The sequence below is a fragment of the Schistocerca piceifrons genome, chromosome 8 (assembly GCF_021461385.2).
Source record: "Schistocerca piceifrons isolate TAMUIC-IGC-003096 chromosome 8, iqSchPice1.1, whole genome shotgun sequence".
Classification (NCBI taxonomy): Eukaryota; Metazoa; Arthropoda; class Insecta; order Orthoptera; family Acrididae; genus Schistocerca; species Schistocerca piceifrons.
The window spans coordinates 23,274,602-23,302,067 of record NC_060145.1 but is presented as its reverse complement, the minus strand read 5'-3'; the positions used below and the strand labels follow the sequence as shown (position 1 = coordinate 23,302,067).

At 39.6% G+C, this 27,466-nt stretch overlaps 1 protein-coding gene across 3 annotated transcripts in view; it reads right to left on the bottom strand.

Annotated features, from left to right (window-relative positions):
• The window catches only part of LOC124712504 (acetyl-CoA carboxylase), a 433,982-nt gene that overhangs the window by 6,930 nt on the left and 399,586 nt on the right, over positions 1-27,466 (bottom strand). For all 3 annotated transcript variants that reach the window (XM_047242805.1, XM_047242803.1, XM_047242804.1), the window contains exons 28-35: positions 22,806-22,897; positions 20,314-20,583; positions 16,922-17,042; positions 13,386-13,594; positions 11,054-11,197; positions 10,075-10,195; positions 715-908; positions 460-595 (exon numbers count right to left, since the gene is read on the bottom strand). In XM_047242805.1, the coding sequence (XP_047098761.1) occupies positions 460-595; positions 715-908; positions 10,075-10,195; positions 11,054-11,197; positions 13,386-13,594; positions 16,922-17,042; positions 20,314-20,583; positions 22,806-22,897 (1,287 nt within the window). The remainder of the gene's footprint in view (positions 1-459; positions 596-714; positions 909-10,074; positions 10,196-11,053; positions 11,198-13,385; positions 13,595-16,921; positions 17,043-20,313; positions 20,584-22,805; positions 22,898-27,466) is intronic.

Sequence of the window (27,466 nt, the reverse complement as noted above, 5' to 3'; positions counted from 1 at the left end):
CGCACACACGCACATATCCATCCACACATACAGACACAAGCAGACATATGTCTGCTTGTGTCTGTATGTGTGGATGGATATGTGCGTGTGTGCGAGTGTATACCTGTCCTTTTTTCCCCCTAAGGTAAGTCTTTCCGCTCCCGGGATTGGAATGACTCCTTACCCTCTCCTTTAAAACCCACTTCCTTTCGTCTTCCCCTCTCCTTCCCTCTTTCCTGATGAGGCAACAGTTTGTTGCGAAAGCTTGAATTTTGTGTGTATGTTTGTGTTTGTTTGTGTGTCTGTCGACCTGCCAGCACTTTCATTTGGTAAGTCACATCATCTTTGTTTTTAGATATATATTTCCTACGTGGAATGTTTCCCTCTATTATAACCATATCCAACTACTCACTATTACAAACCAAGGTTCAATAACATACTTCAAAATTAACTGTCAGTTTAGTATGCGTTTTTGCTTACCTTTCATTCCACCAGAGAAACCTCTCCAGTTAGCAAAAATAAACAGTGGCAAATCTTCTTTGCTAAAATCTTGTATTGCTTGCGCAGTTTTATACGCAGAATCTGGAAACCACACTTGACCTGCTTGCGATACAGTCTGAGAAAACATCAAATTACAAACACATAATCATGTTAAATGATAAAATGCAACAAATACAATTTAAAATGTGCTAAAAACTGTTTCTTATTATGTATTATCCACAATCATCTGCCAACCTTAGCTTCAGAATCAAGATTTGCGGGATCTGCCGGTAATGTCAGTTCCACTGTGCGTGTCTCTACAGCAATCACACCAACTGGAATTCCTCCCAAGCGTGCACGACCACAGACTACTGTCTGGGCCCATGGTCTCATGATCTCATCCCAACTGCCAGCATCAAAGAATCCAGATTCCCATTCACCTGAATTTGCTGCAAAGTGGTAAGGTTTTAGAAACCACATTTTATTTTCTTTGTGAAAAACATAAAAGATGCAATAAGAACACAGTAACCACACAGACCCCTCATACAGATTCACACAATCAGAACATTGAAGGCAAATCATAAACAATGACAAAACCATAGGTAAGAGACTGGATTTAATCATCAGTATAAGTAACAGATGGATACGCACAACTTCCTAGCTTCACAACACAAGGCATACACAGTGGAAATGAAAATGGTTTTGTCATTTTAATTAACATTTTGGCGAATAAGCCCAAGTGCAACTTGGGGGCTACAGCACTGCATTCAAAGAACAATACTCAAGCATACCTCAGGCTGTGATTTTCAAGATACATGAGCTACCCATTGCTTGCAAACTGAACTAATTTCATGTGAACAATGTAGGAAAAGACAGACTGCTACTTACTGTACAGATGACATGTTAAGTTGCAAACACACACAATTAAAAGACACTTACACATGAGCTTTCAGCCACATACTTCATGTGAGAAATATCCATGGACATCTTGCTACCTGTCACTTTTCAGGTGCTATCTTTTGTTGTAAATTTTTATAATTAATTCAAAAGAAACAGTAGTGAACATAAGAGCTGGTATCACAACTGAGCCACTGTAAGGTTGCCCTCTCACGACATTAATGTTCGTACTCGTTAGGTTTTAGAATTTGCTTCATTCTGCTACAAATATGTCACACTTGTTCTGTGAGCAATAAATTTTGGAAGCTCTAGAGGAAGAATCAACAATTCTGCCCCGGAGTGAGAAACATCAGTGTGAGAACAATTTGAAGGAGGTTTGTATTCAGGTACGCTATAATCTGTTACAATTTTTTGTTGCTAGCGTTGTTGTTGCACATACTGCTGCCATAATTACAGTTTATTTCTGTTTTGTTTGTATTCATCTTGTCTCTTCAAGAGATGAATCTCATGACAAATCAGCATGCAATATCAGTTTCAGAGAAGATGCTACTGGAAAAGCAAGCAAGAAAGCAACAAGCTAGTATTGCCCTGATTGCAATATACCTCTCCGCATGCCAGAATACTTCAGACTTCATACAAAAGCCAGCTAGCTGGAAAATTGCTCAAGAGCTCACACCACACCTTTTTTTACAGAAAAATTTAATTTCAGAATAAGATTCACTTGGCAGTTGCACAATTATTTTTCATTTTGCTTTACGAATTAATTCGTTATTTTCAGAAGCCTACAAAAGATATCTGAAGAAGACGGATCAATCTGTTGAAATCGATAAAGTGGTAAATCGAATAAAAATAATTGTGCAACTGACAGTTGAATTTTATTCTGAAATACATACTTCAGTTGCTGAGAAAATAACAGCTATGAATAAAATCAGGAATTTCTGTCATTTGTAGTCTATCACTGAACTAAAATAAAATAAACCTTGAACTTCACGTATATTATCCTTTACGATATACTAAACACAGATGTGCCAGTAACATTTTAAATAACAACATAAATGGTTGGTTTTCTGGACCTGAATTTTTTCTAAGTGGCTGTATCTCAAAGTGTTAATACTTCACACTTTTTTTTCCCCTTCAAGCTCCGAGTTGGAGGACACCTGACATTGCATTCAACCTGTGTTCGAAGAGTTTCTCATGTTGCGTGGAGACTAGCAAGCTTCAAAAGAGAGCGTTCAGAGAATTGCTATAAAAATATTTGAAACAATCAACTTGTGAATAAGTAACAGGGGGGCTTCGAAAATATGTAGCTAATACCCTCAGTTACTCTTTTATATTTATAACAATTTTATGCATTTCAAATTATTTATGGAATGTTAAACAACTGGAGACATACAAAAATAACACACATAACTGTAACCTTGGCAGCTCAGTAAAATAGCTGCTCTTCAGTCATTAAAAGCTAGTATACTGAAATACATCTGCCACATACTCAGTGCAAACTGATGGATACTCTTGCAGGATAAAATTCAGTGTGTCAAGAGGATAGTATCCTGACTGAATGCAGGTTAAAATTTCTTAATCACCTAGAATAGAATCTACAAATGGTTCAAATGGCTCTGAGCACTATGAGACTCAACTTCTAAGGTCATTAGTCCCCTAGAACTTAGAACTACTTAAACCTAACTAACCGAAGGACATCACACACACCCATGCCCGAGACAGGATTCGAACCTGCGACCGTAGTGGTTGCGCGGTTCCAACTGTAGTGCCTAGAACCGCTTGGCCACCCCGGCCGGCATAGAATCTACAGCTACATAATAAATTTATTGGGAAAACTGATGTCATTAATCTCTCTGCAATGTCAAAATAATTCGCATTCACGATCTTACCAGGAATTTCACTCTGGCACTCAAAATAAGAAACTTTCTTTTTACTACTAAGCATGACCATGGACCTTGCCTCGAAGAGTTTTTCCCTCACAATCGCAACTTGAACCACTACCACATATACAGGACCATCCACTGTGGGCATCTTCAAGAATTACTTACAACCAGCATGGTTTCATCACCTTTTCTACAGAGATTTTTTACTCAAATCAACTGATATGACTCAAGTAAAGTCAAAATTTATCCAACTTGTGCCTTCTTCTAAGGACACACAAAGTTATTCATACTGACCATCTAACAGTTATAGGCATCAAAACGCCAACTGCATGGGTTTTTACTATGGCTGAACCAACATGTACAAGCTGTTTCTCAAGGGACTCCATAATACTGCAATCTGTGTTTGCCCCATTCCCATAGCACAAACACTCCCCACATACAGGTACTGCCTTCCACTGAACAATGCTTTCAGGGATAGACATCAGTTTTAACAAACCTTTGGAATTCTATGTTGTTAAGAAATTTTGACCCTTTTTTAATATTGGACACAGGATTCATCAATTTGCACTAAATGTGTGGCACATGTATTTAAATATACCGAATTTTAATTACTGGGGAACAACTATTTCACTGGACAGCCAAGCTTACAATTTTTTGAAGCTCATCCCTTATATTATTCTTCCTAAATGACCCATTGCCAACCACTAAACTATCAGCAAGGTGAATATATACTGGTAACACACAAAGACATGTCTCTGACCACATTCTAAGTCACCATCCATTGTCTTGGTTGAACTGATTAACTGCTCCTGTTATTCATGAATTTAGTACACAGTTGTGGAGCAGCAGTACTCTCCAAACTCAGAAAAATAATAATTATTGCCTTTGTGTCTGTTTTACCCTGAATAGAACTTAGATTTTTCCTCCTAGCACTAGTATATCACAACTTCACACATGGAATATTGCTTGGTTAGCTACCACTCACTTGGGCTCAACTTAATGTCAATCGCTCATGCTGCTACTTACCTCTTTTTCATTTCCGTTGTGACCCGCCTCATCACACCCATTTCCATTATCGCCAATCACTTTTTCTTGAAGATGTGCTTTGATTTTCACTATTCACTGTTTGTTACTTCTGTCCTTTTTTCTGTTGCTCTGTATTTTTCTCTTACCTATTTATTTTCTGCATGCCGTCTTATGAGTCATGAACTGCCCTTTTTGCCACTTTTAACATTTCATCAGTATTAGCCTTCCCCTGTTAATTTCCCAACCTTGAACTGTGATTTTCTTGATAATTTATTCCTGAATAGTCTGATCTTCTGTCGTCCTCTTCCTTCTCTAGTCAGTAAGCAGAACCTTGATTCTGGTTCTAATAATTTAGTGTTTATTAAATCTGTATCTGCTGCCATTCACATACTGTAATCACTGGTGGAGATTTTAATCATCCAACAATTAATTGGGAAAATTACAGTTTTGTTAGTGGTGGGCATGACAAGACATCCTGTGAAACTTTACTACATGCCTTCTCAGACAACTACCTAGAACAGATAGTTAGCAACCCCACTCATGATGGAAATATACTGGATCTAATGGCAACAAATAGACCCGACCTCTCTGAGGATGCCCATATTTAAAGTGTCATCAGTGACCATGATGTGGTTGTGGCAACAATGATTACCAAAGTACAGAGGACAACTAAAACAAGCAGAGAGATATATATGCTCAGTAAACTAGACAGAAAATCAGTAGTGTCATATCTCAATGAGGAACTTGAAACTTTCCGCACAAGGCAGGAGTAAGCAGAGGAACTCTGGCTTTGAAAGAATAGTTGACCATGTACTGGATAGATATGTACCCAGTAGAACAGTCCATAAAGGGAGGGAACTTCCATCGTATACAGTCACTATAAAGAAACTTCTAAAGAAACAGAGCTTACTGCATAATAGGTGTAAAACAAGGCATAGGGCTATAGACAGTGAAATGCTGAATGAAACACATCTGGCTGTCAATAGAGTAATGCATGATGCCTTCAATGGCTACCAAAGCAGAATATTGTCAAGTGGTCTGTCACAGAACTCAAAGAAATTCTGATCATATGTAAAGGCCGTTAGTGGCACCAAAGTTAGCATTCAGTCCCTTGTGAATGAGACAGAAACTGAAATTGAGGATAGCAAAGCAAAAGCTCAAATACTTAACTTCATTTTCCAGTGTTCCTTTACAAAGGAAAAACCACGAGAATTGCTACAATTTAATCCTTGTACCACTGAAAAGGTGTTGAGAATCTGCTGAAATCATTAAAATTGAACAAAACTCCAGGCCCCGATGGAATCCCTGTCAGATTCTGTACCGAATTTGAGGCTGAGTGAGCCCCTCTTCTAACTATAATCTGTCATAGAGCCCTTAAACAAAAAATTGTGTCCAGTTCTTCGAATAAGGCACAAGTCACATCTGACTACAAGAAGGGTAGTACAAGTGAGCTATAAAACTACCGTCCAATATCCTTGACATCAATTTATTGTAGAATCTTAGAACATATTCTGAGCTCAAAAGTAATGAAGTCTCTTGGACAGAATGACCTCCTCAATGTTAGCCAGCATGGATTTTGCAAACATCAATCATGTGAAACTCAACTCGCACTTTCCTGACGACATACTGAATGCTTTGGATCGAGGCAACAAGGTAGATGCAATATTTCTTGCTTTTCGAAAAGCATTCCACTCAGTACCACACCAACACTTATTGTCAAAAGTACAATCATATGAGGTAACAAGCAAAATTTGTGACTGGACTGAGGACTTTTTGGTATGGAGGACACATAATGTTATCTTGGATGGGGAGTCATCATCAGATGAAGTAACTTTGGATGTGCACCAGGGAAGTGTGCTGGGACCCATGCTGTTCATGTCGTATATTAATGACCTTGCAGACAATATTAATGGTAAAACCATGCTTTTTGCAGCTGATGCAGTTATCTATAATGAAGTACTATCTGGAAGAAGCTGCATAAATATTCAGTCAGATGTTGATAAGATTTCAATGTGGTGCAGAGACTGGCAACTTGTTCCAAATGCTCAGAAATGTAAAACTGTACACTTCACAAAATGAAATAACACAATATCCTATGACTATAATATCAAGTTACTGCTGGAATCGGCGGCCAACTCGTATAAATACCTGGGTTTAACACTTTGTAGGGATATGAAATGGAATGCTCACACAGGTTCAGTCGTGGGTAAAGCAGGTGGTAGGCTTCAGATTATTGGTATAATATCTAGGAAGTCTACAAAGGAGATAGTTTACAAATCACTCATGCAACCAGTTCTAGAACATTGCTGAAGTGTGTTGAACCCTTACCAGATAGGACTAACAGGGAATATTGAATGTATACAGAGAAGGGCAGCGTGAATGGTCACAGGTTTGTTTAATTCATGGGAGAGGGTCACAGAGACAATGAAGGAGCTGGTCTGGAAGACTCTTTACGACTGATGTAAACAATCCCGAGAGAGTCTATTAACAAAATTTCAAGAACTGGTTTTAAGTGATTACTCTAGGACTATACTACAACCCCCTAAGTATTACTCACATAGGGACCATAAGGATGAGATTAGAATAATTACTGCACACAAAAACAGACACATTCAATCAATCATTCTTCCTACACTCCATATGTGAATGGAAAACAAAGAAAACCGAATAACTGGTACAATGGAACGTAGCCTCTGCCATGCATCTCACAGTGGTTTGCAGAGTATAGATGTAGATGTAACTGAGCAGATCGTTCTTTGTGTGTTTGGTATGAACTGTAGCTTTTTAAAACAATTTTTCTTTTACATATTCTACCATTCACTTTTCCTTTACCAGTTCTGCTACAAAACAATAATTGCACTGCACTATATGTGCACTGGGAAAATGGATTTGTTTTTATAAGAACCTCTTGCATGTGAATTGAGAAGTTTTGTAAATTGCGATTAGGGTCATACACCCCCACAAAAATCCTTTACTTTACTGCAAGCTTTAGAAAACTACTAATATTACTGCATCAAACTGACAGGTTTATATGGAATTATAGATTGTTGGCACTGCAACATAAGTCACCATATGTGAGCATAATTTTAACAGTGACTGAATGGTAACAGAGCACATGAATATGTAAGCTTTTTACCAGAAGAGAATATTGTTATTGTGTCCTTTACATCAATGTCAATTTTGATGTAGCTCTCCATGGAAGTCTATCTTTTGGATGCCTCTTCATCTTTGCATAACTGTTGGAACAAACATCCTCTTGAAGCTATTCACTGTAGTCAGGCCTTCGTCTTGCTCTACAAGTTCTCTCTCCCAAACACACGCACACTTACCTCTATCTCCAAATTACAAGGGTGGTTTGTAAAGTTCTCGGAATTACCACGATAGGTCAGTGCTAGCGCAAAGAGTTGTTCACATGACATTCATTGGATTGTTGCCTGTAAACACGTGCCACATCAGTGCTCTGGGAAGAGAGCTGTGGCAGTGATGTGGCGTTGTTGTTGTGTAGTGATTTGCGAAGATGGAAAAAAATCTAGATTCGAGCAGTGATTAAGTACTTCGTAAAGAATGGTATGAAAGCGAAGGACATTCATGCTGAATTCCAGAACATACTGGGGGAATCTGCTCCTTCATATTCAACTGTTGCCAAGTGGACAAAGGAATTTAAATTTGGTCGGAACAGCTTAGATGATGATCCGCACAGTGGTTGGCCAAGATGTGTCACTATTCCAGACATCATTGCAAAAGTGCTCAAAATGTTCATGGAGGATCACCGATTGAAAGTGCACGAAATTGCTCACGCTTGCCAGATGTCATCTGAAAGGGTATATTAAATTTTAACTGAAGAATTAGAAATGAAAAAATTGTCTTCAAGATGGGTGCCGTGACTCTTGACACGCGTCTGCACACATGTGCCATCGCCATGCCAAAATTACACGAACTAAGGTATGAATTGTTGCCACACCTGTCTTATTCACCTGATATGGCTCCGTCAAACTTCAAACTCTTCCCAAAACTGAAAATTTTTCTTGGTGAACAAAGATTCACTTCAAACAAAGAATTGGTAGCCGGAGTTGATAACTATTTTGCAGGCCTGGAGGAAACTGATTTTTGAGATGGGATCAAGGCATTAGAACATTGTTTGACAAAGTGCATTAATCTATAAGGAGACTACATGGAAAAATAAAGTTTCAGTGATGTAAGTACTTTTTTTCTATTCCGTTCTGAGAGCTTTTCAAAGCACCCTTATAATTATCTATGATGCCTCAAAGTGTGTCCTATCAACCTATTCTCAAGTTGTGCCATGAATTTCTTTTCTCCCAATTTCAGTATCTCTTCACAGATTATCTGATATACCTATCTATTCTTCAAAAATTCTTTTGTAACGCCTCATTTCAAAATCATTTAGTCCATTCTCATCCGTAATACTTATTGTTCATTTTTTACTCCCTTATAGGCTATACACCAGACAAATATCTACAGAAAAGATTTCCTAAGATTTTAACTATGTTCGATGTTAACACATTCCACATACTTCTCTTTGGCTGTTGCTATTGCTGGTCTGCACTTTGGTCATCATCATTAGTTATTTTGCTACTGAAATAGGAATTTTTAGAGTCACATTTCTTAATATAAACCCCTCAAGCTGCAACTAATTTAATTTAGTCAAATTAATTCATCTTATAATCTCTTTTTCAAGATATGGTTCATTCCATTCAACAGAATTTCCAAGGTCTTTGCCACTTCTGACAGTACCGGAAAACTTAGTTTCTATTTCTTCTCCCTGAACTTTAATTCCCTATTAAAACTTTTCTTCGGTCCCTTTTGTACCTGCTCAAAGTACACATTCAATAACATGGGGTACAGGCTACAATTCTGTCTCACTCCTTTCTAAACCGCTGTCTTCCTTTCATGTTCTTGAACTCTTATAAATGTGATCTGGTTTTTGAACAAGTTGCAGGTAACCTTTCTGTTACTGTATTTTACTCCCGTTAAATTCAGAATTTCCAGTAAACATTATCAAAAGCTGCTTCTAAATCTACAAATGCTATAAATGTAGGTTCAACTTTTTTTAATCTACCTTCTAAATAGGAGGGTTAATAATGCCTCGCATATTTCAACATTTTCCTGAAATGTAAACTAATGTTTTCCCAGATCATCTTCTAGCAGCTGTAAAAATAATATTAATCAAAAAATTTTGTTCATTATACAAAAACTACTACAGTTTAAAAGGGAGCGAAGGAACTTTTCTTTCTATTGAATCAATTTGCTTACTGATCCAGAATGAATTTTCACTCTGCAGCAGAGTGTGCACCGATATGAAACTTCCTGGCAGATTAAAATGGTGTGCTGAACCGGGACTCAAACCCAGGACCTTTGCCTTTCATGGGCAAGTGCTCTACCAATTGGTCGAGTCCCAGCCAGGCACACAGTTTTAATCTGACAGGAAGTTTCATATCAGTGCACACACGCTGAAGAGTAAAAATTCATTCTGGAAACAATCCTCCAGGCTGTGGTTAAGTCTTGTCTCCGCAATATTCTTTTTTTCCCAAGAGTGTTAATCCCCAAGTTTTGCAGGAGAACTTCTGTGAAGTTTTGCAGGTAGAAGATTAGGTGCTGGTGGAAGTAAAGCTGTAGTACAGGTGACTCATGTTCGGGTAGCTCAGTTGATAGAGCACTTGCCCACAAAAGACGATGATCCCAGGTTGGAGTCCTGGTCTTGCTTAATGATCTTAACATTTATATATATATATCAGCTTACAAACAATGTAAAAAGCAGTTTCATGTTTATTAATATAATATTACAACTTACTTGGTGAAGGCCTTCCAGCAAGCATCCACCTCGGGTCATAGGGCGCCTTAGTTGGCATGTACGTAACTTCTCTCTCTATTGGGTCAACTGGCTGAATGATCGGCAGTGGCGATTGCTTATCCTAAACACACACATCATGCAATACATGAACTTGCCAGCAAAACGTTTGGAGTCATGATGACACTGTCAAGTGAACTTAGTTATTTATGCAAATATTTTTAAAAACTCAAGATATGTACATGAAAAATGTAGTTATGACAAGAAAGTAAAATGTACATTTATAGTGCACCAAGAAGCTAGTGTTAGAATTAGAACATTTAGTGTTTAGCAAGACTTTCTTTTTCATTATTATGCCTCATGTGCCAAAAGAGAAATATTAGTTTTGAATAATGGAAAATCCAAGAGGGAATAATATTAGTTTTCAAAGCACAGTGAAAGGAAACTGTGATGTCTCTCTATTTATATAAATAATTTAGGAGTAAAGTTAACAACTCACTGAATAGTAGAGATACTGAGCAGACAAACAAAACTGAAATTTTAACTATCCTGCTTTCAGCCCCCCCCCCCCCTCCCACACACACACACACACACACACACACACACACACACACACACACACACACAGAGAGAGAGAGAGAGAGAGAGAGAGAGAGAGAGAGAGAGAGAGAGAGAGAGGAAATAGCATTTGGGCAAAAGCCAGAGATGAAGATTTCATTCTTGTTTGTATATCTAGTGACAACTCAATGCCTTTGCTATTCGTTGAGTTGTTAATTTTACTGCTAAATTAGTTATGCACTGCCAGAACTTTCCATACTGTACTTGATACTTAGTAAACCATAAACTTCATTAAACAAGAAATTTGGTGACAGATTGATTTACAAAACATATTCTCAATTTTTTTTAAATTTGTTTTTTATTAAGTTACATTATTTCATCAGCTGATCTACAAACAAAACATGCCTAGGGAGATAGAACATACCTTGGGAACATATGAGAGCCACTTCAGAATTGTGTAGATACCATCCAAATCTCTCGACTCAGTCTTGTGTGAAACACCATTATTGTACATTATCTGTGTGCCACCGAGTTGATTATTTGAAGCATAAACCTCACGGCCCAACAACTGAAAGGGAAATATTTTTATTTTTTAATGTGCAAATCAAATACTATGTTTCATCTGCTTTTAGGTGTGTCACTGATACAGTACAAAACACGTGTTATTTGGAAGATCTCTCCCCACCAATTTGAAGCTTCAATTAACTAAGGAGAAGACGAATTAAACACCTGTGTTCCCCTTGGACTGTTTGGATTCTGTGCAGGCTTACCATCCTTTCTCTCTGTTCTGATGAAACAAAGAAACCACATGCTTTATCTTTGTTTTCTTATGCATCGTTGGCCATTAAAATTGCTACACCAGGAAGAGTAAAAACTGACAAAATTTTACTTACATATATCCAACACAGCAGAAAAAATATACATTTGAATTTGGTGATAATTTAATACACAGAGCTGCCACCTCTGGCAGCAACAATGGCTTTTACACAGATGGGCAGAGAGTTGAACTGAGCTTGGTTGTCAGATATGGGTATGTATTTTCATGCTACTTCAACTATGCCAGATCTCACCGATCACAGTGACTGGCGAGTGGCGATGTGCTAGGGCAACAGTCAAATACCCTCTACACAGAGGCAATTCAGGACAGCACAGGCAATATGCAATCTTGTGTTATCTAGACAGCCATTGACCTTAACAGATCAGAAATGAAATTACAGACTACGCAAACAAGAGTTAATCATGTTATGTGTCCAATGGCACCCTGTATCATCACACCAGGTGCTGGGCCTATATGATAATGACTAAATGAATATGGCAACGTCTGTCATCATTGGAGCTCACAAATATGGATACATCCACCGGGATCCTGTATGCAGAACTGTGTCCACGCCACTGCTGGCACACCTCTCTCTGATGCTGAAACAAGGGAAGTTGCAATAATGGTCACTTTTCTGCCAGTTTGTGGCACTCCATATGCCACCACATTGTACAGATGCTTGCCTTGCTACAACCAAGCTTAATTCCTGACAGGGGGTTTACAATTCTCCACAACTGAGCGAACAATGTGCCGGTCCTCTCGGACACTAGATGCATGGCGCCATTTGACATCTATATGGCATTGATTATGGCCCTCCAGAACCCACCAAGTCCATATTCACTTGACAGTCACGGGATCCTGAAAAAGCTAGCAATATCACAGAATGGGATATACCATGGTACCAACAGGCCATAATCCTACCAACAGGCCATAATCCTGTCATCATCTAGTCTGGCATGTGCTGGTAGCCATCTATCCTCCTCACACAAGGCTTAACATTTCATAAACTAACAACATTCCCAGGTGTCCAGAGTGAAAATTTCACTCTGTAGCAAAGTGTGCACTGATATGAAACTTCCTGGCAGACTAAAACTGTGTGCCAGACCAAGACTCAAACTCAGGACCTTTGTCTTTCATCAGCAAGTGCTCTACTGAGTTACCCAAGCATGACTCATCCTCAAAGAGGTCATGAGCTGTGCTTGGGTAGCTCAGTCAGGAGAGCTCTTTTCCACGAAAGGCAAAGGTCCCAAGTTCCAGTCTCGGTCTGGCACATGGAAGTTTCAACATTCAAATGTGAAACCCTTACATACATAATGTAGAAGGCATTACTCCTACCAATTTTGTGCAACTGTGCTGAAATACTAATCATTTGTGTATCCAAGCATGTAATATGCTTCATCCAAACTAGACATTTGTTGCATATGGAATACATGGGGTTGCAATTTTAATGGCCAGCAGTGGTGTTACATTCTTCACCTTTTTATTGCACAATATTGATAGTTAACCTGAAGCTTTTTCTAATAATGTAAAAGCTATAAGACAAACTGTAAGGTGTAAATCAGCCTGCGCAGACCAAATAAGTGTTAGTCTTCAATAGTTAAACAGAACATGCACAATTGGAAAGTGTGATGTAATAGATGACCTACAGCTGCATAGTTTAATGAGGATTTTTTTAAAAATCTTTGTTTAATTCCACCCATTTGTCTTTCAAAGAAAATACCACAAAGTTCCTTTCTTTTTCTAATTCTTGAAAGTCAAGCTGTCTTTAAATACTGTTAATTAAGTACAGTTTTCCGATGGCATTTTCACTCTGCAGCCAAAAGGCAAAGGTACCAGGTTCAAATCCTAGCCCAGCACACAGTTTTAATTTGCAGGATGTTTCAAATACAGTTTTCTTATCCTTATGAAAGTTTGTATTCTTTTAATAATAATAACTTACTTTGTTCAGAGCACTGTAACCTGTCAGAATGATATGTGAATTTTCAATCTGAATAACACGTTGGCCCAGCCGCACCAAGTAAGACCCTATGCCAATGGCACGGCAGGTCACCATTGATATAGTAACTATCTCTTTGTAAGCTTGGGAAGTTTCACCTGCAATGGCTCCAGCAGCTCGTAAGTTTTCTACACCCAGCCCGTCTTCCTTTCCTGAAGGAAATTTATTTGTCAGATTATTAAATTTGATTCAAACCCAATACAGTTATAATCTACAAATACAAAGACAAAAATAAAACATTGAAATCTATAAGAAGAAATTAAGATTAGTGTCAGATTAATACATCACATTACTGACAGAATATCACCATCTTTCTAAGAAATAAAAATATCATATTACAGCTGTCCTTAGGAAATAACATGTTTCATTGTCTCACAAACAATTTGGAGGGAATAGGCCACTGTCTTATCAAAAGCAGCAACCACGCATTTGCCTTCAGTAATGTATGGGGCTGTCTTATCAAAAGCAGCAACCACGCATTTGCCTTCAGTAATGTATGGGGGGAATATCCTTGGGAATGTCAAACAGAGATTTGAACTTCACTTTTCCATGGACAGTACATGGGCTGAATGTGTGTCCAAATAATATTCACATTTCTAGTAAAATAAAATGTATGTATTTTGTATTCACAGCATCCTGCAACCTTCATTAAGTTTATAAAATGTAAAGACTATGAACAAATATGCATTGATAAAAGCAGATATTGTAACATGAGAGTCCATGAACAAATGAATAATAGTGAAACTAATTCATCAGCATTAAGTACACATTTGAGACAGCAAAATCATGAAGCAACAGATGTAGCAAATTGCCTGTCAGTTTTACACACAACTGATAGAGACAAACATCTAAGCACTCTCTACAAAACAGTAATCTTTACTCAAATGAAAAAGGAGCATTTAGATGTACCATAGTTTATGGCAGTATTTGGCCCAATAGTGTTCCCGTCAACACTGCTGCGATACATGGAAATTTTGCAGTATGGTTGGGCAATATCGCTGATGTTGCAGACTGTTGCGTGCAGTTGGCGACATATTGGAGAGAGGTTGCCAGTGTTGTCCACAAATGGTGGAGAATATTTCCTGTTGTGTAGTGGTTAGTGGAAAACTGAGGAAAAGAGAGGACTATGAATTTTATAAATAAAATTTGTCTATGAACCAGGACTATAAGACTCTGAAAGTAATGTATATAAAGATAGAAATATGAAGAAAACAGTTGGCAAGCTGTTGCCAATGAGCTCAGGAATCATACTTAATGAAACCTACAAAAAAATTTTGAAGCCTTCGAACCTATGTCAAATGTGAATCAAAGAAATCACACAGCGAGAGTGGAAGTGCAGGTGAATCTTCATCTGATGCAATGATTTTCATTTGATGCCATGAATTTCATACTGTCTCCAGACATACCTGAAGCAGAAGCTGAAACAGTAACAATGGTGTGTACTGATGAACAAATATATATATTTTTTCCCAAACATCCATTAATGAGATCTTTCAGTCCTCCTACAAAAGCATTACATATTACTGGTAGCATGAGGCTTACTGATGAATAGTATACGTTAAGAGAGGTAAAGCAAATTTAAGTGCAAATCACCAGCAGCTAAAAACTGATGAACACCAATCGGGTTATAACTGGTATACACTTTCTCACATTTGTGCCAGTTTTAGCAGTTCTCAGACCAACTGCTTGTACAAGATATGTGAAATAGTGTTTTGACATATTGGTGAAATTCTGGGTAAAAGTTAAGTAATGAACCTCCCTTGCATTTTTAGTGGTTTATGTATGTTGCATGTACATACTATGCATCAAAATACTCATTGGAGACTTGTCTATTATCTAACATGCACTTTTTTATATACACTACGTGATCAAAAGTATCTGGACGCCTCACTGAAAATGACTTACAAGTTCGTGGCACCCTCCATTGGCAATGCTGGAATCTAATATGGTGTTGGCCCACCCTTAGCCTTGATGACAGCTTCCACTCTTGCAGGCATACATTCAATCAGGTGCTGGAAGGTTTCTTGGGGAATGGCAGCCCATTCTTCACGAGTGCTGCACTGAGGAGAGGAATCGATGTCGGTCGGTAAGACCTGGCAAGAAGTCGGCGTTCCAAAACATCTCTAAGGTGTTCTATAGGATTCAAGTCAGGACTCTATGCAGGCCAGTCCATTACAGGGATGTTATTGTCGTGCAACCACTCCGCCACAGTCCGTGCATTATGAACAGGTGCTCAATCATTTTGAAAGATGTAATTGTCATCCCCAAATTGCTCTTCAACAGTGGGAAGCAAGAAGGTGCTTAAAACATCAATGTAGGCCTGTGCTGTGAAAGTGCCATGCAAATCAACAAGGGGTGCAAGCCCCCTCCATGAAAAACACTAGCACACCATAACACCACCACCTCCAAATTTTACTGTTGGCACTACACACGCTGGCAGATGACGTTCACTGGGAATTAGCCATACCCACACCCTGCCATTGGACCGCCGCCACATTGTGTACCGTGATTCGTCATTCCACATAACGTTTTTCCACTGTTCAGTTGTACAATGTTTATGCTCCTTACACCAAGCGAGGCATCATTTGGCATTTACCGGCATGATGTCGACCACGAAATCCAAGTTTTCTCATCTCCTGCCGAACTCTCATAGTACTTGCAGTGGATCCTGATGAAGTTTGGAATTCCTGTTTGATGGTCTGGATAGATGTCTGTGCTGTACGTGTCCCTTCACATTTCCACTTCACTATCACATTGGAAACAGTGGACCTAGGGATGTTTAGGAGTGCGGAAATCTCGCCTACAGACGTATGACACAAGTGACACCCAATCACATGACCACGTTCAAACTCCGTGAGTTCCGTGGAGTGCCCCATTCTGCTCTCACACAATGTCTAGTGACTAGTGAGGTCGCTGATGTGGAGTACCTGGCATGCACGCACACACGGACACACGCACACACATTGAGTTTCAATGAGGAAAATTACATGGCATGGACATTAGACTATGTTACATGTCAATGTGTTATCATAACATTTATTTGTCTTTCACATTCATTAGCTTCACCAGCTCACAACCAAGTTATCGCATTTCAATCCCAGTGTTCATCTTAACTTGCCTAAATTTGTATAGCCATATGGGGATTTGAAACTCATTCCTCAGTTGACTGCCTTAACCACTGTGTTACCTTCCTTGATTTGTTGGTGGAAGCTTCCTGATATTCAACAGTAGTGATTATGTGGCATCATAGGAAACTTAAATTATAATGTATAGGCAAACGGCTGAATCCCACTTCTCCCAAATGATTCAGTGTCTTAATATTTGTGCCACCTCATCTATTTCCAAGTAATAGACTACAGAACCAAAGTTGAATACAAAAGCAGACAAAACCAAACACACAAAAAAAGAGAAAGAATTAAAAATAATCCAACAGGAATAGAAGACAGCATAAGTCAACATTTGAGGGTTATGTATCTTACCAATTATGTCAGTAATCTTGTATCGTGCCTCACCCTCATCTTCAATAAGCACTGCTCTCACTGAATTCATTGCCGACACCTTAGCAAAGTCTTCAGTGGTAAGGTAAAGATACTTGAACCCCTGAAATTAAGAAAACAAATTATGATCCACCATCTTAAATTCACACATCAAATTCCACAAAATTTAAATGAAACAATATTGCCAACTAGCACTTGTCAAAAGTACATTAAAGTGACAGTCTTAGTATTCTCTTAGAAAACCTCAAATACTGTGATATCAAGGATCTGCTGGAACTGGTTTTCATTCTATTTAATTAAAAGAATTTGCAGAGTCAATAAAATAATCACTGTGGACGTACCACAGACATCGATACTTCTCTTATTGTTGTACACTCCTGGAAATTGAAATAAGAACACCGTGAATTCATTGTCCCAGGAAGGGGAAACTTTATTGACACATTCCTGGGGTCAGATACATCACATGATCACACTGACAGAACCACAGGCACATAGACACAGGCAACAGAGCATGCACAATGTCGGCACTAGTACAGTGTATATCCACCTTTCGCAGCAATGCAGGCTGCTATTCTCCCATGGAGACGATCGTAGAGATGCTGGATGTAGTCCTGTGGAACGGCTTGCCATGCCATTTCCACCTGGCGCCTCAGTTGGACCAGCGTTCGTGCTGGACGTGCAGACCGCGTGAGACGACGCTTCATCCAGTCCCAAACATGCTCAATGGGGGACAGATCCGGAGATCTTGCTGGCCAGGGTACTTGACTTACACCTTCTAGAGCACGTTGGGTGGCACGTGATACATGCGGACGTGCATTGTCCTGTTGGAACAGCAAGTTCCCTTGCCGGTCTAGGAATGGTAGAACGATGGGTTCGATGACGGTTTGGATGTACCGTGCACTATTCAGTGTCCCCTCGACGATCACCAGTGGTGTACGGCCAGTGTAGGAGATCGCTCCCCACACCATGATGCCGGGTGTTGGCCCTGTGTGCCTCGGTCGTATGCAGTCCTGATTGTGGCGCTCACCTGCACGGCGCCAAACACGCATACGACCATCATTGGCACCAAGGCAGAAGTGACTCTCATCGCTGAAGACGACACGTCTCCATTCGTCCCTCCATTCACGCCTGTCGCGACACCACTGGAGGCGGGCTGCACGATGTTGGGGCGTGAGCGGAAGACGGCCTAACGGTGTGCGGGACCGTAGCCCAGCTTCATGGAGACGGTTGGGAATGGTCCTCGCCGATACCCCAGGAGCAACAGTGTCCCTAATTTGCTGGGAAGTGGCGGTGCGGTCCTCTACGGCACTGCGTAGGATCCTACGGTCTTGGCGTGCATCCGTGCGTCGCTGCGGTCCGGTCCCAGGTCGACGGGCAAGTGCACCTTCCGCCGACCACTGGCGACAACATCGATGTACTGTGGAGACCTCACGCCCCACGTGTTGAGCAATTCGGCGGTACGTCCACCCGGCCTCCCGCATGCCCACTATACGCCCTCGCTCAAAGTCCGTCAACTGCACATACGGTTCACGTCCACGCTGTCGCGGCATGCTACCAGTGTTAAAGACTGCGATGGAGCTCCGTATGCCACGGCAAACTGGCTGACACTGACGGCGGTGGTGCACAAATGCTGCGCAGCTAGCGCCATTCGACGGCCAACACCGCGGTTCCTGGTGTGTCCGCTGTGCCGTGCGTGTGATCATTGCTTGTACAGCCCTCTCGCAGTGTCCGGAGCAAGTATGGTGGGTCTGACACACCGGTGTCAATGTGTTCTTTTTTCTATTTCCAGGAGTGTATATAAATTAATTGCCACAGTACAACCAACAAATTGAAATAGCTCTCTTTGTAGATGATGGAAGTGTTATACAATAGAACCTAATGGAGACATTTCAAAACAAAATTTTGTGAACACTATTAACTGGTCCTCAGCAAATGGAATATCACTAATGCAATTCGTGCCACTGTAGTCTTGCCGCCTAAAACACACATGTGGGGAAAAATCTATAAAAGAAACATAATTTTTTGAACTTTGGAGTTTATATTGACATTAACCTGGATTAGAAGTCATGTATTATAGTTCATCTTACACACCGAAGCTCAGACTTCTGCATTACAGGTAACAGCAGACTTTGACGATGAAAATATCAGTAAGTTTACTTTCTCATCATATTTACACTTGCTGAATGTCTTATTGGATCGCATTCTGAGGCAGCTCACCATTGAATAATGATATTTTCATTATGCAGAAGTGTGTAAAAAGAGTAAGGAAAGAAAAAAAAGAAAAAGGAAGGAAATAAGATCAAGATTTAAAGTCATTGGACACAGAGTACACTCTAAAACAGGGGAGGGGGAGGGGGGGGGGAAATCAGCTGATCCATTTTCAATGGAACCATCGCAGTTTTCTGCTATGCTATGATACTCTAATGTTGTCCCCTGGGGCATATTTGCCCACAAGTGCCCATCAGTTCGCCCACAGACAGACAAGTAGTACAGGCTCCCGCCAGACAGTTCTGTAACACACAATCTGCCCATACGTGAGGCACTTTGTCACCCGTGACCAAGGGCGTTCAGCCAGGACAGTATGATCACACAGCTGGCTGGCTGCACTTGCACTATATGTTTGCTTACATCTGTCCATCAGACCCCATAGGTATCACGCTACCCATTCGCAGGCACTAGAGCTGGAACAGCTCACTCTTAACAATTTAGAGAAATCACAAAAAAAAAAGAAAAAAAAAACCTAAATTTGGATGGTAGCTCCTCTTGAACGTGATTCCAGTGTGTAATAATGATTATATGTAGTGGCCACTCTACAGTTTTATGAAATTTATTGGCAACCATAAATCAGTGTTTGGAAACAACAGCAACACTCATAAATATAACACTAAATACAGAAAATGATTTGTAGTTATATCCTTCAACTACAGCACGACACAGAAAAGATTGGAGTATTTGCCATAGATATCGTTCACCACTTATGTAGCGACACAAAGTATCTAACTGTTATAAAAATTCGTATCTGATTAGCATCTACAGCCCACAAAAGAATTACAGAATGTATTGCACTCAATTTAAAAAGACAGAAAGAGAGAGAACACTGATCATTTTCATACACTCAAAAGAAGTTAGCATTTGCGCAAGAAGGGGGATAAGCAGTTGTTATGTCAGGTACTCTTATAAATAAAATCATTATTATTTAAAATTATCATTATTGACCACAGTAATTGGTTACTAAGCAATAGAAGTAGGAGAAAACAATATGCAAAAACCATTTTTGTAGGTTCTTGTTACCGAGTTTTTCATTTTTAGTTTTTCCAACTAGTCATAAGGATTATAATTTACAACAATTAAAATTTCAGCCTAAAACATTCTACCTTGTCAGGCTCCTCTGCATCTTCCCACGCAACTCTGAACAGGCTCTTGACTTCCTCAGCAAGACCAATACGAGCGCCACTGTTGGCAGCTATATATATTCGAGGTATCTGAAGTTTTCGAGCTAACTCTGAAGCCAACTGGAATACCAAGTCTTCTCGGGGCCCAAAGGATCCAATAAGATATGTAATGTCATTAGCAATTACAATAATGTCACGTCCATCAGGATATTCTGGTGTGAAAAGGGTCATGCGCCATGCTACCATACCAACCTGAAACATTCAATAATTCATTTTTACTGTACTCAAACTAGTTCTACAAGTGCATCATCTACATGAAAACAAAATTTTTAACATAATACAATGCATACTACATGTTTCTTTGAGAATCAAAGAGCATCAAGTGCAATAAATTATAAATATGTTGGAAAGGTAGAATTTTAAGTTTTTCCACTAAATATGTAACAGAAGCTGTCACAAACTTTAAAGAAAAATGCATAGAAAAACCCACAACTAGAAGTGTCATTTATTTCTTGAAACTGCTTTCACAAGGGAACCATCTGTTGTGAGCTGCATCTTACGCATTGTAGGGTGGGAATGCGCTGCCCTTCCTTTCTAACGTCCCCTCCCAAGAAAGGGACTATTAGCCTAGACGCTCGAGATTCTCTAAGTGTATTATCAGCAGGACTGAAATTTCACTTCCTGATTAAGTACTGGTCAGCAAACTGCCTCAAGAGAATTTTCTTTTTGATAACATTACAAGAGTGTCCATTCAGTACTGTGGAATGGATCTGAGATCAACATGTTTTCTCCTATGGGGTACTTTATGTTTGCGCAAGAATGGTTTCACTAAACAATTTCTTAATTCTTGGACTGGAGGGGAAACTAAAAATATTATACATAATCAATTAAACAAATACTGCAATGAATTTGTAAATGATTTTCCTCCATAATTTAAACTTTTACCCAGGCCTGGGTAAGAGGTACATTTACCCAAGCTAACTTTCAAAAAGAAGTGTGTACTAAAAGAGATTGCCAGTAATAATGGTTATAACCCCAACATAGTCGATAATATAACTGAGTGCAAAATGAAAAAGACAGTTTCCACACTGATGAAGTCCGTGAACAACAGGGATGAACACAAGAGATTTATAGCTATTCTGTTTCTAGGAAACATATCTTATAAAATGCAATGTGTGCTCCATGGACATGACTGTAATGTACCATTTTCCACCAACAATAGCTTAAATGGAATTTTGTTTGTTTCAGCAATAACAATTATATTGAGCTATTGCAATCAGGAGTTTATAATAAATGTAATGATTGCCTGGCATATTACATAGGGGAAACAGGTGGGTCTATAGCCATAAGATATAAAGAACACACGCTGTCGAGGTTGGATAAGAATAAGAATGGGTCAACGTCTGTTGAACATATCATCGAAGAAGGACATATGGCCCCTACCTGTTAACGACACCAAACTATTGTGTAAACAAGCAAAGGGTATGAAATTAGATTTATTGGAGGAGGTGCAGATATACAAGCACAAAAAGTTTGACAGTGGGAATTTACTGAATTATCAGTGTTATTTGAAAAGTTCCAGCTTCCATGAAGGTTTTCAGCCTATATTGGGCATAGCAGATAGGCACTATAAGTTACTCAATTGTGCCATATGATTGTATGATTATCTTTTGAGATAAACTAATGTTTTAGGGCAATGCTCCCATAGGAATTTGTCATAAAGAGTCATGAGCTGCTATTATGTTAACAGTGGTTTATGTTGAGACAGATATGTTAATGTGCCCTTTGTCATTTTGTACCATGTTACAACACTCATGCACTAGGATGCTAGTCGTAGAAATAATGTCAATCATTGGTAGTGTGGCTATGTACGACGACTACTGTTGGCTGGTAGAATTAGCCCTATACACTATTACAGGGTGTATACAAGGACAAGGAAAAAAAAAAATTCCCGGATTGTTCCTGCATTTCCCGGTTAAATAATTTCAAAACACTGTACAAACAAGTAATAAGATTTGAAAAGTAAAAGACTGTGAAGTAAACAGCTATAGCCATACTACATTCTTTCTTGTAAATTAAGATAAACAAAACTACAAACATAGTGAACTTAAAACAACTATTTAGAACAACCAGTGTGCTATGCAGCTGCTGTGCTACCAGGAAACTACTATACAGGAGATTTGTTAATATAATGCGCAGCTGTCTTCTTTTATTGTAATGTTTTTATAAATCGCATGAAAATGAAGACATAATGCAAAAAATCCACAGAGGTGAAAGCATCAATAAACCAAAGTCAGCAGACCGTTTAACATAAATTTCAAAACAATAACCAGAGTGCTGGTACAATGCACAGCCAACATTCACTGTGCAGTTCAATACGAGTATGTTTTTGTTGGCTTAGATTGTTCTCTTCTGAAAAGTTAGGTTCTTTGAGTATTATTGTTAACAAAAATTTAATAATACAGTTAACATACGTCATTCTCTCCTGGCAATCTCTTCTGCTCCTCTAGATGATCGTCCACAAGAACTAATTCCACATACTCCAGTAGCTGGGTTGGAACAACAACTGAAACACAAGATAAATTCTGTTGAACATTATTTTATCAACTGTGAACAGTAAATGCAAGAAACAGGTAGTTGGTGGGGAGGAGAATGACATGAAGGAGAAGAAGAGGGGTTATGGTTACCTGACAAGTAACATAACTCAACTTTACTACAACATTAGAAAGTTTTGACTGGAATACAAAAAGGAAGAAGTTAACAAAAAAACTTAAAAAAGAAATGCGTGACAGAACAGGCTTATGTTAAAGTACAGTAGTGCTCAAAAGTATTTTGACAAACACATTAACTGGATTAATTAAGAACAAATATGAAACATCAAAATCAGTAATTTATTTCACTGACAGATATTCAATGTTCTACAGAACAGTGACCAATTAGCCCTTGTTTGCAACATAATAGAGTGTAATTTTTTTAATGAGAACAACGGTGGCGCAAAAGTATTTTGACATTGTTGAAAAAAACACTTTTAAACACATAATTATCATCTACATTGTTGAAAAAAACACTTTTAAACACATAATTATCATCTACTGTAATAAGAAAATCAATATTTAGTGGGATATCCCTTGGCTTTTATGACAACCTCACACCCTGCCAGCGTTGAGGTGACCGACTTTTGAAAACGATCAATTGGAATTTTATTCCACTCATTTCTGACAGCTTAAAAAAATAGCATCTTTGTTCGAATAATTTTTTATTCTTATTCTGCAATCCAACTCCTCCCACAGATGTTCTATAGGATTCAAATCTGGACTTTGACTTGGCCACTCCAAACCCTTGACTTTTTTGCATTTAAAAAAATCACTACTGTACCTGGACTTGTGCTCGAGATTGTTATCTTGTTGAAAATACCACACAGCTGGCATGTGTTGTTTAGCGTATGGTAGCATTTAAGTCTTCAATACTTTTTTGTAAATGAACTGATCTGTATTACCTTCAATTCGAACTAATGGTCCAACTTCAGAGTGTGAAGAACCATCCCCAAACCATCATCCTGCCACCTACATATTTGACCATGGGAATTTGGTACCTAAAGTCATGTCTTTTATTTACAGGACATCAAACATTAATTTAAATTTGCTCTCATCACTCCACAGAATTTTAGACCAGTCTAAACTTGACCATGATCTGTGCCATTTTGCTAATGCAAGTTGGGCCTTCCTGTTTTTCATAGATACTAAAGGCTTTTTTGCTGGTTTTCATCCATGTAATCCAAAGAGTTTCAAGCATCATTTGACGGTGGAAATATGAATGTCCACATTCTATTTTTCTTTTAATTATCTTTGCATCATTACAGCCGACTTGCAAACATCACTTGTTGATAACTTTTTTATGATATGACCGATTATAGGAGACTTTTTTCGGATGTCCAGTTCAAGGCTTATTTTTGGCAGCCTTTCATTTACTATAAAGTTTTTTTTCCCTGTACTAACAAGCTGACAAGACACTTTATAAAAATAAGAACAACTTCGGTTTGTCTCGGACCTCCTTTAGTGCACTTATCAAGGCATTTCTAAAGTCACTGGAATATTTCTTATGTTTCAGCATTTGAAATAATCACTGTAAGTAGATATCAGTAAAAGTCAGAACTAAGAAGCAAGTACAGTCTACAAATTTTGGGAGAAAACTTCATGTCAAAATACCTTTGAGCTCACTGAAAGTCACATTCGTCTGCAGTGCAAAGTGTAAACAAACAAGTTGCAACCTATTACCTTCATATAATCGCAGTTATACTGCTCTCCACTATACTCAAGACACTGTCTGGTAGTGTTTTACTTTCAAGAAATAATAACGAATTTTAAATTGTAAAAATACTTTTAAGCGCTCTGTATATGGTGGCGGTTGTCGTTACTCCTTGCAGTGTTTATTATTCATTAGCTGGTAAGCTGCCAAGTGAGGGACGGAAGGGGTGGGTGGGTGGGGGGGGGGGGAGGATGAAGGGTGGGGGGGCAGGGGGGAGAAAGGGAGGGGGGGTAGGGGAGGGAGAGAGAGAGAGAGAGAGAGAGAGAGAGAGAGAGAGAGAGAGGAGCTCTCTCCTTTGAAATACGTACATGATATTCTCAGCATGTTTAATTTAAAGAGCACAAGGACAGCTTAAACATTGCGCTGAAAATACCAACTGGGCCTTTGACCAGAACGCTCATGCATAGAACAGATCTTCAACCTGAAACAGCCCAATGATTTGCATATTTGTCTCCTAAAATGGGCAAAGACTGCACCCAAAAACAGTGAGTCTCATAAAGCAAACACTCACAGGCCCAAAGTACAAAATAAAATTAATGAGGAAACTATCAGGGCCCTCTGAAAGTAAAACTGAAGTTCACCAAAGAGATGGACAGTTGCCACTCCTCTTCAATTATAACAAACTCATTAGGGAATGGGAAAAAGAATTAAAAAGCCACAACCAACGGAAGCTTACCCAACTTGGACAAACAGAAGACAACGTTAAGATCTCTCACTTAGCTTTCACAGACGTTTCAGCAATACTAGTGGACAGTGAAAGCACAGCAATCATTCTTCAAAGAATGAGCTGAAAAAGTGGGCCAAACAAATCTCTTTTGTCATAAATAAATAAATAAATTTCAGAAACACCCCATCCTCCTTCGAAGGCCACAGTAACAGAGCCTTTTTTTTTGTACAAATCAAGCACTGGAATACATGATATACATCACAAAATTAAAGAATATACCATGGAACCAACAACTTAAAAACTCCCCAAAAAAACCACATAGATACAGTGGAAGCAGTAGACAAAATGTGCATAGTCAAAAGAAATTGTTGGGTTGTACAGTTAGAGAATTAGATGAAAATCAACAACCCAGAACTAAGTGGACTCAAGAAATAAATACACACAACACAGACACAGTTAGAGCTATGAGGACGATTACAAGAACAAATCTGCACTGTGTGATCCAAAATGGTTCATGTTGTGTATTGCGGTCGGAAGGAAAAAGTACCAACAGTCAATTTGAACACACTTCAATATAATTAAAGAAAAATGGCTTCTTGGCATATGCTAAGTGTTAAACTCGTGAACAAACAGAAAAAACCTCCACTACTCCTATGGTGGCAAACCAGATAAGGAAACAAGACAATAGAAGAAATATTGACCAAACTCTACTCTACCAAAATACAAAATACAGTGTGCTACTACAATACTATGGCGAGTGAATACAATGCTTGGGTCGGTGTAAGTACTGGCTAGAGTTGTTCCTAGCAGTTGGTAAACACTGCCGGTTTGACGGTCTAGGTGTACTTATAAAGCCAGGTCGGTGGAGTGCTACATCAGTCATATGAGTTCAGATTGGTGGAACACTGTCACATGTTGTCTGGCGAAGTAGTTCCATGTTTCTCTCCGTGCACTTGAAAGGGGGTCAGGAACCCATCTTGCGTTTCAGTTCTGCGAACCCTCTAAAAATAAGGGACTGATACGACATTTTGGGAAAAGTAAGTGCACAGTACCACAAGTGTCCTTAAAAGTAGGGGCGTCCAGGTCAATGTCCATGGGTTTGTGGCTGGCAGGGGCAGGCGGCAGCAATGCAGAAAGGGCAGCTGGCGGTGGAGACAGCAGCTTAGGCGGAGACAGAAGTGGAGGTTCTGCCACAGGGCAGTTATCGATAGGCACTGGTAGCTCCCCTGGGGCATTATGGTCCACCAGACGGGGGGCGGAGATGGTTTAGGTGCCGGCAGGCAGCAGAACCGTCGGCCCACCAGAGAGACGTCATTGCCCAGCTGCAGAACTCGGTGATAACCACAGGTGCCCACCATGCCAGTGGATGAGAGAAGGTCGATGCCCATACCTCCTGCCCCATGCGCAAAGGAGTAAATCGGCATGCGGGTGGGAGGATAAGAAGCCTAAGGAAGCAGTATGGATAAGGGAGAATGGAACGGTCGACCGTGAAGTATCTACACTGGACTTTTACCAGCTGGGGGAGTGGTGTGGTACGTAGCCAAGAAAAGAAGCACCACCTCCTCCAGCAGGTAATGGCTCAGCAGCTTATCGAACGGGTCTTGAACACCTGCACAAATCATTCTGCCCGGCCGTTTGATGCAGGGTGAAATGGGGCGGTATGGATTAGGGAAATTCCACTGGCAGTACAGAGTTGCTAAAACTCAGTCTAAGTAAACTGTGGACTCTTATCTGTAACAATCATTTCGGAGAGTCCATGAACAGCAAAAAGGCACGGGAGAATTTTTATAGTCTCAGCAGAAGTGGCGGTCATCATGCGGTAGACATAAGGGCATCCCGACCCGGAGTTGATCAACATGAGCCAGTGGGAACCATGAAACTGTCTTGCAAAATCCAAATGGAGATGTTCCCTTGGAGCAGCTGTATCCGTCCATGATAAATACTGGTGCGTGGGTGCTGCCTGATGTGTTTGGCATGTGGTGCAGGCTGACACGAGGGAGGCAATGTCTTTATCCATTCCACGCCAATGAAGATGTCGGCGGGTCAGCTGTTTGGTGAGGCCAATGCCCCAATGGCCAGCATAGAGAATGTTGGACATGGCGGCACAACGTATGTGGTATTACCACCCGAGGAATGTCAGAATCACTATGGAAAACGATGACG